Here is a 16886-nt window from a genome sequence, read left to right on the forward strand (position 1 = left end):
TAGGGTGGTGTCGTCCGCAAACTGGGCAAGGACGACTTGGGGCAGCACTGGTAAATCTTTTACATATAGGATAAAGAGAGTCAGCGACAATGCCGGTCCCTGTGGGACCCCGGAGTAGTCTGTAGCTTGACCGTTGCTCATCGTCTTCACCATGATCCGACGGTTTTGTTAAAAGGTGCTAATCAGTCTAGGGAAGAAGACTGGAATGGTCTGGAGATCAAGAAGTTTTAGAGGTAGCTAATCTCGCAATGCCCTACCGTTTGCCTTTTCGATGCCTTAAGAAATTGCTGCAGCGTAGTAGATTGTAGACGATGTATTCTATTACCCGCAGGAGTCGGGAGTTCTGCAGACAGCGAAGGCTGGAAGGGGAACTAATGAGACCGGATGATGCGATTAGTGATGAAAGGTCTTAATTGTTGCAGATTAAGACGTTTCAGAATTTTTGACAGTGTTGATAAAAGGCTGATCGATCTAGTCAACCATCCGACGCACAGCACGTTCGTTATATGTAAAGTGACAAACTTGATAACGTGGTCACACACACTAACACTGTTCTAGCCACGTCAGATGATTCTATTTCTAACCGCTTACCTACGGGGTGAGGGTGACTGCATCTACATTCAGTCCGAGTTCTTCACTTTGACAGCGAGTGTAGCTAAGCGCGTTACTTTCCAAAAAAAACTGGGTGCATTTCCGCATCGTATTCTCCCGAATACGTACCGTCTGCAGACAGAGTGCTAGCTGGGGGTCATCTGTGGGCAGGCTCGGTACGGCCGCAGACGCTGCAGAGGCCGGCGCCGCCGCCCCCGCCGCCCACGGAGCCTCCGCCGCCGCCGCCCCCGCCGCCCGCCGCCAGCGCCCCCGGCGGCGGCACGCCGCACCCACCCGCCTCCACGACCGAGTGCCCGCCCAACGCCACCACGACGGGGGCTGCGCCGGGCAGCGACGGCAGGACGCCGCCCGACCCCGGGTCGTCGTTGCTCAACCAAGGTAAAGCGGCCGCCCCTCTGCTTCAGCCCGCCTGCGTCTGCTGGTGTTTCAGGAAGATTCATCTCATTTTACAAGACTACGTCTTCGACACGAATTAAGACTAACTTAAGCAAAGGACTGCAAAGAATTTTTTTTCCGACAGAACCATCTTATTATAAAAAAAATACTCGTCTTCAGGCCACGAGTGGCCTACCGGGACCATCCGACAGCCGTGTCATCCTCAGTGGAGGATGCGGATAGGAGGGTCGTGGGGTCAGCACACTGCTCTCCCAGTCGTTATGACCGAAACCGCTACTATTCGGTATGGCAACAGCGCATGGCGGCCTGGATGGTCACCCATCCAAGCGCCGACCACGCCCGACAGTGCTTAACTTCGGTGATCTCACGGGAACCGGTGTATCCACTACGGCAAGGCCGTTGCCTCATCTTATTATAAAATGGTATATTTTTTCATACAGCCTTTGGGTATATCTTACTCGCACAACTATGATTATGATCAAAGTTTCCACTTACCTTTCACAAATGCTTTCCCCCGCAGGGACAACTGTTAACCAGTAGTCTCTACTTTAGTGAGCATCTCTGGAATTACTACAGGCACAGCTGTCGGTATGCGGCATCGATCTTTGACGAATCTGACAAATCCTGCACCCCTCCTACCAAAAAAGAAAAAAAAAAGGGGAAAAACATACCACGAGATCAAGGAATGTTGTAGTCCATTGGTGCAAAGAGAGATCTGTACGTCCCTTACGTTGAAGCAGCTCACTCTTCAGGAATGCTCCTCCACGTACACCAGTGTGGTTGTGCTTCGTCCCGATGAAAGATCAAATTGGTCTCTTCATGTGTAGCTCCAAATCCTCGACGTACAAGGGCTGTTCGGAAAGAAAGGAACGATCGGTCGCGAAATAGAAACACACATTCTGCAGTGTCTCTAGTATGCCCGTAGATAGCGCCACGACGCTCTCCTCAGTTCAGAGCACACAATGAGCACGCGAAGATGCCTAGGAAATAGTGTCTCCCGTGAAGTATGGCTGCCTGCCGTGAGATGTCGCCTGATTTCATGGTACCTCGCATAACGTAACTGTCACGCGTTTCCTTCTTCATGCCAATTCTCGGCCATACACTCCAAAGGCAATGAGGACTCTCCCGCAGCGTCTTCAATGGGAAGGGTTTGGTTACCCACAATACCGCCCGGACTTAGCTCACTCTGATTTTCATCTCTCCTCCAATGAACCGCTGGCTATGGAGACAACATTTTGGCACAGACAACGAGCTGCAGTTCAGCGTACAAAATTGTCAGAAGAATAGGAGGTTGCCTTCTTTGATAAGGGTACTGAAAAATTGGTACAACGCCACGACGGACGTCTAAGTCGGAGCAGCGACTAAGAAGAGAAGTAGCTGGAAGGTGTCGCTCACTGTTGCAAATGAAACAGTTTTGACTTTCACAGTGGTTTCCATTTCGCGGCCGATCGTTCCTTACTGTCCGAATAGCCTTCGTAATTTCTGAATTCTAAAACCATTGTAAACGTCCACCATAGATTGCCGGATTTCTCTTTCTTTACACAGATTAATTTTATTGTTTAATGTACCTGGTGGTAATCATTAAAGTGCAGCTACCTATAGAGATCCATTGTGGGCTGTAATTATCGTATAACAGCGAAACTTGATAGATATGCTAATGCGTTAATGTGGAACCGGTTCAGGCTGTAAAAATTAGTTTCAATTTTAACCATCAGATGCAAATCTGACGCGGTAAATGCAAGAAAGACGTACGGGGATGTCTCCTTATTTAATGTAATAGGAATGGGACGTCAGCAAAAAAGGTTAAACATTTGAGGCCAATGTACGGCCTGGGAATAGAACTCTTTTCCCAAATTCTTTTATTTCTACAAAATTTCACAAGCAAACTCCGCCCTCACTGGCTGGGTAGAACTACAGCTGTGGGCAATAACACGTTTACTGGAAGTTTTCCCCCAAGAGACCACTCGAGATTCCCCGTCGTAGCGAACACAGATTCTTGCATTGGAAGTTTGTTATTCGGTACTCCTGGCCCGCCCCACTTGAGTTACTCGAAGGCGTAAAATTAGTGGGACACAGGCGAGAGCACGCACAGCTATCCACTGTTCTGTTTTGGTAAACACTTGAACACCTGCAGCCGCGCTTCCCTCGGAGGTTGGCGGCCGCTGCGGCCGCTCTATACGGATTACAGAAATCCCCCAGTTCACCATTCATACCGTCAGGCTGTGGCCTTCGGCGTTCAGGCGGGGACGTAGCCGAGCTCTGTCTCGCGTACTGCCTTTCCGCAAAATCTTATAATTACAAATTCGCGAAATTCTCGCGTGCCGATGCGTTTCCACATAGATTTCCTGCAACGTAATTTAGAGTATTACTCCAACAAAACCTAAAGTGTCACGTTAAATGGACTCATTTAAGGTGCAAGGCCATTGCCACCTTACAACTGGAAGTACATGTACTACTGTAGCTATTGGCACTAATAGTGACAATAGTAGTAATGACAACAATAATAATGACAGTAGCAGATATAAGAAGAATTTTACGTGTTAAAAAAAAAGTTTTCTGAGATAGCAATTTCTTGGAAAAAAGAATACATGGTTGAAAGAGGGACCTACAGGGGTAAAGAGTGCGTACAGTGACAATGGAAATTATTGTTACTTTAGTAGATATGTCGTTAACTGTTTTCTGAAGATGTAGACGTTATTCAGTCCTGTAATACGATGTGGGAGGTTATTCCAGAGTCGGGTTACTGCTACTGAGAAGGACTTCGAGAAAGTGGGCTAGCAATGGATTGGGACAAAAAGGATTTTGCTCTAATGGGAACGGATGTTTCTGCCATGTTGTTCAGACAAGAGCGTTAAGGACGAGGAGAAGTACGAGGGACAGTGATCGCTGATGAGATAGTCTAGAAGACAAAGAGTAGTGAAACCTCTGCGCTTGACTGCACGCAGCCAGAATAGTTGTGCATATGATAGTGAAATATGATCAAAGAATGGTACTTCGCAGGTATAACGAACACAGGCATTCATAACCAATTCCAGGCATCGTTAGCGTTCTTGAGAATGGCCTTGCAAGAAAACATCGCTGTAATCAATATTGGAAGTATAACTGTTTGTACAAGTTTCTTTTTCAGGTCTAGAGGGTAGCGCCTTTTATAATTTTGTACGACATGGAGGGATGCTGATCCCTTCTTGTACATTGCGGTTACGTGTTCAGACCAATGTAGATTTTCATCTATTATTACTCATACACTCTTCGATGGAGGAGAAAAGTTTACATTTGTCCTGATTAAAGATGGTAAGGATTCCCCATATTTCAGGGTAATAAACCTAGAAAGACCAACCAGTTCCGCTTGTGTCTTGTATGGGTTGAGCTGTTAACCATATATCCTGCCCCCTTTTTCGTAGTGCACACAGGTCAGTATTGAGATTCACGATGGCTGTCTTCAGGTTTATTGGTTGAGAGCTAGATACAACTTGAGGTCATCAGCGTACATGTGGTATTTACAGTAAGAGCGAACTGAAGACACAATATTTACGTACAATGAAAAGAATAAAGAACATAATAACGAACCCTGAGGAGACGCCTGATTCTACATGCTTCCATTGCGACTCCATGGTGCCGGATATGCACTGCTGGCGAGACGTCAGGTATGAGCGAAACCACTGCACTGCGCTTGGCGAGAAATTAGAAGAGAAAGACATCCCAAGGTGAATGATGGATGTCATAAAAAGTCTGTAAAATAACAATTCAGTCAACTGTGTCCTTTTCAAAGGAACTATTTCGAAATTTGCCTTTAGTATTCTTAAAAAAAATCGGGAATCTATATCCGCATAGCCGGTCAGGAATCAGAACCTCCTTCTTTGCGAATGTGATTACGTTGTGCTAACCATTGCACCCATCTCGCCCGATCTCTTATAATAATGATTAGGAATATGTTTAGATAATACTCACTACAATAATTAACAAAATTTAAATATCGTGGATGCAATGTTACGCACGATTACAGTGTAAATGCTGACACCAACCAACAAATTTTTCAGGAATGTACGGGACGGTTGGAACACCTGTAAGTTAGATTCTGTGGAAACACAAACAAATTATTAATAGACCCGCCGTTTTGTATAACAGTGAAGTTGTGATAAGAAAATTCAAGGACAAAACAACAACCCAGCGGCTAAACGAAGTTTCTCGCTGTTTCATAAACAACACAAGCAAAGGCAACCCAGTATGATGTAACTAAAGATTACAGATTCGCAGTGTAAAACCGTGATAGCCGATGTTGCCTATTGCGAAACATTCTTTTAAGTCACCAGTCTTTGAACTGATTTCATGCTGTCCTTTATCTTTCCCAATCTTATGCTAATCTTTTAATCTTTACGTTTTTACTACAAACAACAGTTTCTGTAATCTGTTTCGCTAATGTTTCCCTTCACTGCACTTTCAGCGCCAAGTGAACCATTGTGCATGCTGCAACACCTGTCCCGCTAAATTGTATATTCTTCTGGTAATGATCTTCCATAGACTACTTTCCTTCTCTCTTCTTTGTAGTGCTTCTTCATTTTGTACTTTAACTGTCCATTTAATTTTTAACGTTCTCGGACTGCAGCACACGTCCAACGCTTCCAGTATATTTTTTACCTCTTTGTCTCTCACTTAACTGATAATAACTTATATGTTTGCCAGTGTGGACTGTTTCATCATTATTATTGTTATTTGATGGTAGGTTTGATGGTGGATTTCATAAAGCCAAAATAGACTGGGTTGAAATCGGTAACATTATTTCTGCGCGCGGCGGTACCTCGACTTTCGCAACAGTTTCTCGGAAAAAAGAGGAGGGCGGGGGGGGGGGGGGGGTGGAGGAGGTGTCCTAGCAAAGAAATGACGCAGTAGCTTTCTCTCTAGCTTGTATCGTTCCCCATGGTGGGTTCAAAGAACGGGTCCAGGACGCTAAATTGGCCTGCGTGTTGGCTGTCGGCCTTTTGTTCACTCGACCTGCCCTCCTCTATTGGAAAATAACGAATGGTCAATTCATACACGCACGAACAGTGATCACTTTGCCTACTAAAATAGTTCTGTTAATGAGGAATTTAATCAAACTCTTACAACAATCCTCACGCTTCAGCAGTCTTGTTAGGAACTAAGCGTACATTGCTCGAAGTCTGATTAAGAATACGGACATAAGTAATGAGGAAATCATACATAGGTATGTATTCAACTGTATTCTTTCACTCTGCACTCTCTCTTATTGGTAAATCTTGCGTGATGGATAATACTAATCCCATGTTCTGTTTGAGGCTGTCCCAACGTAATAAATGCTTAAAAGGTTCTCGGCCAGAGCGTCAGATCGTATTGTCTAAATTCGACATTTCCACAAGTCAGTTGCTCGACATCTTCAGGTCTCACTGTGGCTAGCTGTTGTGGCTGTCCAATTTATACAAGCAACACTAATCTTCTATAATTCCCCCTCTGTTGAGTATCTGATTCATTGCAGAGAGATTTTGAAATCCCATAGGAGGCAATGGAAATGCTGCATCAACGTCAAGGTCCGGAATGTCAGCGGGATGGGTGGTTCCATTACGTATTAATAGGCGAAGAGATCCATTATTGTCTGATTATACTTTTGGCGGTGTATCATTGGAAGGAACCGTCTGGAGCAACCTAAAGAGGTATGAACTTATAAAACTAGTTATATTCAAAAGCAGATGCCAGAACTAACTTTACGGAGACGCTCAAAAAAACCTAGTAGCAGTCACTATAAGGTTGGTATCGTGCATCACAGACAAGTTTACTTTTGAAATTCGAAAATCGTACTTTCCAAGAAAAGTTGGACAACATAAGCCGAGGTTTGGCCGAGTCGGAAAATAAATTAATTTGATCATAGACCAAAAACTCATAAAAATGCATACGTTGTGATGTCGCCCATACGGGATGCAATGTAATTAATAGTATTGACCGTGCACTGTTCACGAGAATCAAACATTTTAAATACAATAGAAAATGTATGAACACTGTGCATAAGATCAGCTCCCAGCAACACACCTGAAAATAAGACTTAATCTAAGGTATTTGTTTTAAAATAAAAGGGGAAACTAATCACTGGACCTGTGCGTAAGGAAACACGTTGAATCGTTGGATGTGCTAACGGGAAAGCTAAGAGGTGGGTGGCGTAGGTGCGAAAACGTTAAGAGAAAATTGTGAATAAAATCATTTATTCCTAATATATGGATGTGAGGCATGTACACAATCCCTGATAACATTAATTCGTAAAACAGTAAAGAAAAGCATCGATACATTCGACGTTATAATCTACACCTAAAATCATTGGTGTGAATCATTCATACCACTGCTGTTGCCTGATAACTGATCGCAATAAGTCGTGAAACGGTACACGTTTCGCAGTACACCCGCGTGCCCACGTTGTTTGTGGAGACGCAGTTGCCAGGTATCATGGCCAAGTTGCAACAATATCACATCACACAATCATGAACAGTTAACATTCTTTAAAACAAACATGAGATCGGACAGTTAGTGATGACGGTAGCCCAACAAACCACGTGGCTGGCTCCCCATGGATGAAAGATACGTAAAGCAAGGAAAATTTACGAGAAGGAAAAGCTATTAATATTTAGAAAAATAAAAGCTTATACAGGCACAGCTGAAGGCAGACAGACATTCATACAGAATCGAGTGCTCACTTCTTATCGACACATTTGTGTGGCGCTCCTCCAGCGGATCCAAATCTGCTGTAGAAATATAATGAAAGAAAAATCTTCCAAAGTTTTGCATTCCTTGCTGTGACAAGGCAAAGCAATCTTTCAGAGTTGAAAAGCGAGACCAAGAGCTAACAGCTCTCCTCTCGCCAAGTAACAACGCGCCACGCGCTCAGTGTAACTCACCCTTCTTCGACTGGAGCACAGCTGTGGACGCTTCCCGTACCGGCGGCAGACTGCCTCCCTTTTTCTTCTCCAGCCTCTTCCACGCTCCCCGTGGCCCGGAAAACCCAAAGACGCCATTTCCGCCAACAACCTAACGCAGGTAGATTTCTCACAAGTAGCGCAAACCTCTTTGCCTACTTGACTACTACGAGAGTTGGCTATTCTGTACAACTGCTGCTGAATCTGTATGACTATCGCAGACTTTCTGCAGCAGACAATGCCACCGTCTAGCAACGTGGCACACGACCACATTCGTTTAATCACACCACTATGAGAGTTATGAAAAAAGAGAAACAAGTAAAAGAAAGAGAAATGCTAGTGAAAGTGGGCTATCAGACTAATGAAAGGAGGCTACAAGACCCTTTCAATGGACGTCTATAGTGTAATAACTAGAACGGCTTCTGATACCAAATGTAACAATTGTGTTACTAAATGTGACACTTCTGCTACTAAATGTAACTGGGTTTTCTATTTGGATGCTGTCAATTGTCAGGATGAGCATTCTAAAGCGTTCTGTCAGGGTTAAAATATTAAATAAATTAACTTTTCTCTCTTACAACATGTGGGCAGGGTGGGTTCTTCCTTGGCTCGGGTATGAGGTCGAATGAAACATCATTTTTACATAAGAATAACTTTTATTGAAGATTTGTACAACTGTATCTTACGGGATGTTCTGGTTCGGAGAGCGGCAGCTGTGTCGTTTGTGAAGTCTTCTGCTGCGGCAGCGGCGGCGGCGGCGGCGGCGTCTGATTACGCGTAGCGGTGTGTATCTCGTGTCGCTGTCTCGCCCAGCTGACGGGAGACGCTCAGCGCGAGGTGGCCGGTTTAATTATTGCGAGCGAAGTCGTGCGTCGGATGATACCTTGGGAGTGGCGTCCCAGTGTTTCTCTTCTCTATGCGGCCGCGTGTGTTCTGCGTCGACCAGCGGAGCGGCGCGGCGGGGGAAGGCCAGTGTCCCGGACTCGAACCACGGACTCCCGCTTGCCAGTCTTCGGCTGTCAGGTCTTCATCCCAGCTCACAGGTGACTACTGATGTGAGGCCGTCTTCTTCCCGTCCTCACGAGTCACCCGGGTATGTAAAAACCAGACTTCAAATACCTTTTAACTTCTGTCTTCTGGCGCTACGGCGGCTGCTTGCTATTCCATTACAGCGGCGGACTTGGTTCGTCTGTGCATGATGCAGACTCTTCTTGCATGACGGTCTTCAGCACCGAAACTGACTGAAAACTACTGCTACTCTTCTTTTCTTCCTTCGTCTCTCGTCTTCGTCTTCGTCTCCGTCTCCGTCTTCATCTTCATCTGTCTGGCCCACTGCGTCTCGCGTATTTATTCACTTCAGTTTACTGGAGGTGAACGACTTCACGGTCATTGCCTCGTCTGTCACGTTGAAAAGCTTCTCGAAGAATCTTCTTAACGTCGGTCGTTGGCTCTTGGAATGTAGGCGAGGGCCTTTGCTCACATACGACAACTGAGAAACACGTGAGCCGGTCGGGCGATGCCCTGACGGCTGAATCGACAGCGCCCGCTTATGTGGAATTTGCTGACTTCAGGGTCAGTGTCTCTTCTGTTCTGCTGTACGGCTCGCTGCTTGCGAGTATGTAACTCTCTAAACTAAACCAAGTTTTTCATTTATATTCTAATTTCTAGTTCACTTTAATTTCACTAATTTATTTACTTACGTACCACTCAACAATAGAGACAGTATGACTCAATATTTCTGCAGGGGATTTCCAATGATTTTTGAGTCCATGCCACATCGAGTTGCTGCATTACGCCAGGCAAAAGGAGGTCCGACACGATATTAGGAGTCATCCGATGACTCTTGTCACCTCGGTGTAGGTGATGTTTTGTTTTCATTTTAATTTGATTTTCACTGTCAAAATGATCTGTGGATTAATATTCAATAAACTTCTTCTGCTAGTAGCATTCTCTCCATCCGTCATACAGTGTCTGATCTCCATGCAGCTCCCAGGAATGTGAGAGCAGTCGGTCCGCGCAGTGAGAGCAGAGTGGAAGTTGGAACTTGTCAACAGGCGGCGGCGGTGGAGGTGGCCTGCTGCGGCGGCTGGCGTCGTCGCACTACCAGAGCTACACGGCGGCGTTGTCGGTGACGATCGCGGTGGGCTGCTGCCTGCTGCTGCTCAACGTGCTCATCTTCGCCGGCATCTACAGGCAGCGCGGGGCCGGGCGGCGCGCGCGCCGCGACAAGGAGGAGGAGAAGAAGATGGCCGCCGTGGCCGCCGCCAGCGCCGCCGGCGACGCCGCCGAGGCCACCAAGGTTACGCTCGCTCTGCCGCCACTAGAATTAAGTGGGGTATCAGCTGTCTCATTCTACCTATCACAGGACCTTTAAAAATTTTCCCAAAAATTTTAGCATGCAAATACACTACTGGCCATTAAAGTTGCTACACCACAAAGATGACGTGCTACAGACGCGAAATTTAACCGACAGGAAGAAGATGCTGTGATATGCAAATGATTAGCTTTTCAGAGCATTCACACAAGGCTGGCGCCGGTGGTGACACCTACAACGTGCTGACATGAGCAAAGTTTCCAACCGATTTCTCATACACAAACAGCAGTTGACCGGCGTTGCCGGGTGAAACGTTGTTGTGATGCCTCGTCTAAGGAGGGGAAATGCGTACCATCACGTTTCCGACTTTGATAAAGGTCGTATTGTAGCCTATCGCAATTGCGGTTTATCGTTTCGCGACATTGCTGCACGCGTTGGTCGAGATCCAATGACTGTTAGCAGAATATTGAATCGGTGGGTTCAGGAGGGTAATACGGAACGCCGTGCTGGATCCCAACGGCACCGTATCACTAGCAGTAGAGATGACAGGCATCTTATCCGCATGGCTGTAACGGATCGTGCAGCCACCTCTCGATCCCTGAGTCAACAGATGGGGACGTTTGCGAGACAACAACCATCTGCACGAACAGTTCGACGACGTTTGCAGCAGTATAGACCATCAGCTCGGAGACATGGCTGCAGTTGCCCTTGACGCTGCATCCTAGACAGGAGCACCTGCCATGATCTACTCAACGACTAACCTGGGTGCACTAATGCCAAACGTCATTTTTTCGGATGAATCCAGGTTCTGTTTACAACATCGTGATGGTCGCATCCGTGTTTGGCGACATCGCGGTGAACGCACATCGGAAGCATATATTCGTCATCGCCATACTGGGGGGGAGGGGGGGGGGGAAGCAGGGATTTTGAGGAACTCTTTTCCGTTTTATTCACGCATGTGTCAATGGTCAATGTCGCGCCCCTTCATGATCACATCACATGAGGGCGCGAATGCAAGGGTAAAAATTGCAGTCGCATTGCAGTCCAAAGGGGTGCGGTCACGTTTATTGTGGATGCAGCCCCACAATATCCTTACAGAAGGGCTGAACCGTCCGAGGATGTCAGTAGTGTCAAAGGCGGTCAAGAACGTCTTCCTGTTCCAGATCGCACTGTGAACTGTCGTTTCCGACTTCGAAATGTGTGTGATTCAACGCCCCAGGGGAAAGGGTTGTCCCCTTGGGCCTTTTAGTGCCGCTTCCTAGTGGTGTTGTGTCTCGAATGTTTTCCTCAGCCACGCATAAGAAAACTGCACGATTTCAACTTTGGTCGTCACGGTTCTGAACTCCGTCGCAGGAACGTCTAAAGAAGGAGTGGAATGTACAAGGGGGATGTGATGACCTTCCCATCGTGTGACACGTCCACGATGGTGTTGGGCAGAACTGCGGTTAAATCAGGTGCCAATGTGACACCATTAACCCACCCTGGACGTCACATGAGCTTCTGAGGAGTAGTTTTTTTTTTTTTTTTTTTTTTTTTTTTTTATCGCATGTGACGACACCTTGCTGTTACAAACATTGTCGGGTTCAATAGTGACATCGCAGGACGCCGCGCTCCTGCACCGTTGCAGAGGAAGGTCTTATGCTGCAGGTTGTATGCAACTTTGAGACAAATTTCAAAATTATGCGTCGTAGAAAGACGAAATTAGAGGGTTTCGAAGAAGTTATCCTTTAATTCCGTTGCGCAGTGTCGTTTACTTACGTGAAATTGAAATAAAGCAAACTAATTATACAACTCAAGCCGGATGTTGCGTGGACATAAATTTTGCATGTGCTTCACTACAGCAACGTCGAGCTCCCAGTACCTTCTGATGACAACAGAGACACTTTACAGCATAGTTCTCCGTGCTACGTCACATCATGAACTACATTTTCGCCTCGACTGGGGTTTAAGTGCGTATATTATCTAGTATGTAAGTAGGATAACTTTGAACCTCTGTATCTAGGAAACGGATTGAGACATCAAGAAAATTTTCAAGGTTGTTCGAGATCGGGGTATTAGGAGTATATCGAAACAAATTATACCCATTTGCTGTGCATAGTAGTCTTGGAATCTGTGGCTCGGTTTTGATATCCCGTTTGGTACCGAAAAACCTTGTTTTTTGGGGTGTTTCTCGACAAAGGATAAAGATTTTTGAAAACTAGACAATGGCACTTCAAGACAAATGCCTGTAGGTAGAGAATATGTCGTTAAAATTTGAGAAGTTTGCTGGGGTTATTTATTAGTTGGTTTTCGCCTCATACCTGAATTTATGTGCGAATTTTACGTGTACATGTTAGGAACTTTCAAGCTCCGAATCTCGGCAACGGATAAAAATAGCAACAAAATTTTCAAGGTTACTCGAGATCGGAACCGTAGGAACATATCGCAAAATGTGAGCCGTTTGCTGTGCACAGTCATCTTGGAATCCTTGGCTCTGTTTTGGTACGCAAAATTGCAAAGAAAAACATTTTTTAGCAGCCGGCCATGAACGGTGTCTCCATAACCCCAAAGAGCGCACAGTAGATCACAATAAATGCAAAAAAGAACCAACCGGTTTGCTCCATTTGATTAATCAGGAGAAAATGTGTAATATTCGTACTTTGACATTGCACTGTAGGGCAGTGACGCTAAGGCGATCCTTCTGTTGCGAATTAAAATGGTCCTAGCCCAAGGGCAATCCAAAACACTTGACACTAGCTCTCTAACATCAGCAGAACCTGAGGTATGAGCCCCAGAAGACTACCGTTTTTATGCACAGCATTTTGGAACACATTAAGCAGAGCTTGCTGTCATATGTGTACTGACATAGAGTGCATTGTAACAGCGAAATGTGACACGATCGAATGTATGTAATAATAGATGCAAAAAAGTTCCAGTAAAATCGGTTCTTGAAAGAGCCATTTGTGCAAGCTTCTTTGAACTTAGGCTGAAGCATTAATGTAAATAAATCATGTAAAATGTCTTAATATAATAACAACATGTTGTTATTCAATTACAAATGTTAGCCATCTGTGGAGGTCATGGCATGTTAGATTTAGAGGGAGCTTGGCGCAGAAAAGGCTGGGACATCTCCCACATCCCCCATCCCAAACTGAACTGTAGATATGCACTTGCATTTGCGAGTTAAATGCAAATGTATGGTTACTAGCTCTCACTGATTTCAGTTCAGGTAGTGAGGGTACATGGTGTTATTTCGATGATCATAATGTTGAATAAAATTTAGAAAGAACTTGGCAGTAAGAGCTCATTTACCAGTATGATGCTACACCCTCTCTGTTCTGGGTGCACACACTGATTTGGTTGGCAAGTGTGTCACAAAGCCCTTGTATCCTCTCCTGAGACAAGCTGGCCCACCAATGTTGTAACTAGTCCACATACATACACTCTAAAATATCCAAAGTTTTTCAGTATACAGGAGAAAAATAAACTGCAAACGGAAATCCATATCTGAAACAGTCATCCACCGAGGCACCAGAGTGTTGCATTCTTAGGAGACAAGGCCTCTCTATGCAGCATCTAGCTGCTCCTTCTCCAATGACTATAGTGGCATTCAGTTGCGATCACTAAACAACAAACAGCACTGCGAGGTGTTATCTCTATTGTCTGTCAGTGTACAAAGTCATCTTTGCAGCCAAGGAGATCACCTAGTGGCAGGTGCTGGCTACAACTTTGAAAATATGTAGCATCATTGGATGGCATTTCCGGATCAATGTTCCTACCCTCAATTTGTTCCTCAAGACACCCTTTAAAGTGCCTAGAAGTCTGTCAGTATTGTTTTGTAACACCATGTTCAAAGTAAAAATACATCACAATAATACATCACAAAGTAAATAAATAAATAAAGTAAAATAACATGAATCATAATGAACCAGGTAACATATGAGAAAAAATATATTAAGTAAATATGTAAATACACTATATATACTTCAAACAGGTAGCACATCTGAACTGAAGAAGTATAAAAGTAGGGGACTTGACAGTCTGGAATGCACATAAATCACAAAATGATCAAAGGACCATAAGAAGCCTCCGAAATGCCAAACATCCAGCAGTCTGTGTTGGGGAGTTTAGCTCTCACCACATATGATGGGGCTACACAAAGTGTAATCAGGCTGGAGAAAGACTGGCCATGAGGAAAGATCATCATGATCTACTTCTCCTTCATGATCGGAAAGAGAAAGTAGCTTTCCATTCCACTCACGATCTATATTTCCTTTATCATCCAAAAGAGAAGGCAGCTTTCCTCTCCAAAGTGTGTAATTCTAAGTCGATTTTGTCTTATGCTTCACCACTTGTGGAGAAATAGTACTGCCCTTCAAGATCAAGGAGGGCACTGAGAGATTCTCACAAAAGGTCAACAATGACCTGTGATAATTGGAGTTGTCGTTACTCTCCAAATTATAGACAGCCCACAACTCTCTTGCTGGAACCTAAATAGCGAAGACTGGAGAAAAAATATCAGGAACACATAAAGGAAAACACCAATAGGATCCACCCCATGGCCAGCAAACTACAACAGATTTACTGTGTTACTAAAGACCATAGCAACAAAAATCATCCTTCGTGGAGGAAGGAAAGAGTACATCACATGCTTATCAGAAGAGTGTGAGAAACTAATGGATGACTCTAAAAGGACTGAATACAGTGCAGTAGATCAAGTAAAAAAAAAACATATTGCAGGAGACAGTATCCTTTCTTAAGGGATGGAATTTACTACAAAATTGGGAGAAACAAACAACATGAAAACTGGAGCTGCCATTGTCTCACCACACTCAGGAAAACACCAGAAATAAAAATTACTGGTACAGAAAAAAAGGAAAAGAGAAGAAAACTGAAGATACATTTTGGAAATTGCTCTGAAAGAACATAAATTGCATGTGAAGTTGATATTGATGAAACAGATTATGCTCTGAAACAGGTGAAAAACCACAGCCCCAGGCGTGGATGGTGTACTACCAGAATTTTTAAAAGATTTGGGACCAAAAACCAAACTCTAATTGGGCAGATTCTTCACGAAGATACCTGATTCTACAAAACTTCTAAAGATATGAAAGAAGACGAAGGTGATTGCAATACTTAAATGAAGAAAACGGCAGATGATCTGAAGAACTGTAGATCTATCTCTCTACTGTGTGCTACCTACAGACTGGCTGAAAGGGTATTGCCATTTATCAAAAAGGTCCTGCTGGTGGAACAAGCCGGTTTCGGAAAAAACAGGAGCTGATGAGCAACAAGAATTGATGCTGACCACGTGCATAGAGAAAAGCTTCCAAGACATAATGAAGACAGTAGTGGTGCTGCAGTGTCTGACAGTCTGGATCCAAGGGCTTTTAGGTAAACCCGTAGAAGGTACCAAATGCAAGCAGACACTAAACATTGAAGATCATGAAATCTATGCTACTGGAGAGAACTTACAGAGTTCACCTGAGAGACAAGATAAGCAGTGTCAGAGCACTGCACAATGCCCTACCTCAAGGTTCTCTCCCCCTCCCCCGCCCCCCCCCCCCCTATTTTTTATTTTTCAACTTACAAACACTGGATTTACCACACGAGGTCATATAAATTTGCCTTTGCCAATGTGTTAGCAGTTACCACACAATCAAAGTCATTTGAACAGCTGGAAGTTCCTCTGAATAGTGATCTATATATCACAGACTCTTCATGAGTGTTATACCAGTATACATGAAACCAAGCCATTTCACATCAGTAAGTATCACTATGCATTTCAACAACATAAAATTCGCAAGAAGTTGATCCTTTAACCTAATAGAGAGCCAATTAAAGGTGACAACACCCCTAAATACTTAGAAATTAAACTTGACTGTACACTTTCCTACAACTACAGCCTAGAAGAACTGAAGCAAAAACCAAACTCCAGGAACTCTATACTAGCCAAACTAGCATGCAACTCATGCAGAAGGGACCCAAACAGTTTGCACACATCAGCATTGGCACTGGTGTATAGTACTGCAGAATACTGTGCCCCAGTATGTGCAGTGAGCACACACACAAAGAAAGTTGTTTTGGAGCTCAATGAATAAATGAGGATCATAAGTGTCTCATTGAAACTGACCGCCACAACCTGGCTACCAGTGCTAACCAGTGTCCAACTATCAAACATCAGATGCAAAGCTGTAATAAAAAAAGTAGTGGAAGAAGATACTAGACCAATGTGGTCACTCAGTTCATCATCATTTACACACAAAGAATTGACTCAATTTGAGGTTGCCTCTCCAGGAAACCACCCAAGAAATAGAAGCTTTTGAGGAAGAAAGGATTGGCAGGAACTCTGGTGAAGAAACATCTGGCAAAATGGATCTCTCATTGCTGACATGACCAAATAAGTTACTGGTTTTGACTTTCCAAGAAGATACTGGACAAGATTAAACAGAATAATAGCTGGAGCAGGTTGGTGTAAAAGCTTAACAACAAAGTGAAACCTTGCAAATGGTGCTCTTTGTGAGTTTGGTGAACTTCAAACTATGGATCACAGTTTAAATTGTGTAATTTGTGGTTTCAAAGGAGACAGAATTAAGGACATCCACAAAATTTCCAGAGAAGGCATCCACTGGCCAAGTAATCTCCAGTGCTATTTGACCTTACCTTACTTAATT

General features: G+C 44.4%; 1 protein-coding gene and 1 pseudogene across 1 annotated transcript in view; one reads left to right on the top strand and one right to left on the bottom strand.

Annotated features, from left to right (window-relative positions):
- Nucleotides 1–16886, top strand: part of LOC126193633 (neuroligin-1-like) — a 196558-nt gene that overhangs the window by 154514 nt on the left and 25158 nt on the right. The window contains exons 6-8 of the mRNA XM_049932707.1: nt 763–806; nt 870–990; nt 9974–10218. Of these exons, the coding sequence (XP_049788664.1) occupies nt 763–806; nt 870–990; nt 9974–10218 (410 nt within the window). The remainder of the gene's footprint in view (nt 1–762; nt 807–869; nt 991–9973; nt 10219–16886) is intronic.
- On the bottom strand, nt 1295–1412 carry LOC126205456 (5S ribosomal RNA; annotated as a pseudogene).

Source organism: Schistocerca nitens, chromosome 1 (assembly GCF_023898315.1).
Source record: "Schistocerca nitens isolate TAMUIC-IGC-003100 chromosome 1, iqSchNite1.1, whole genome shotgun sequence".
Lineage (NCBI taxonomy): Eukaryota > Metazoa > Arthropoda > Insecta > Orthoptera > Acrididae > Schistocerca > Schistocerca nitens.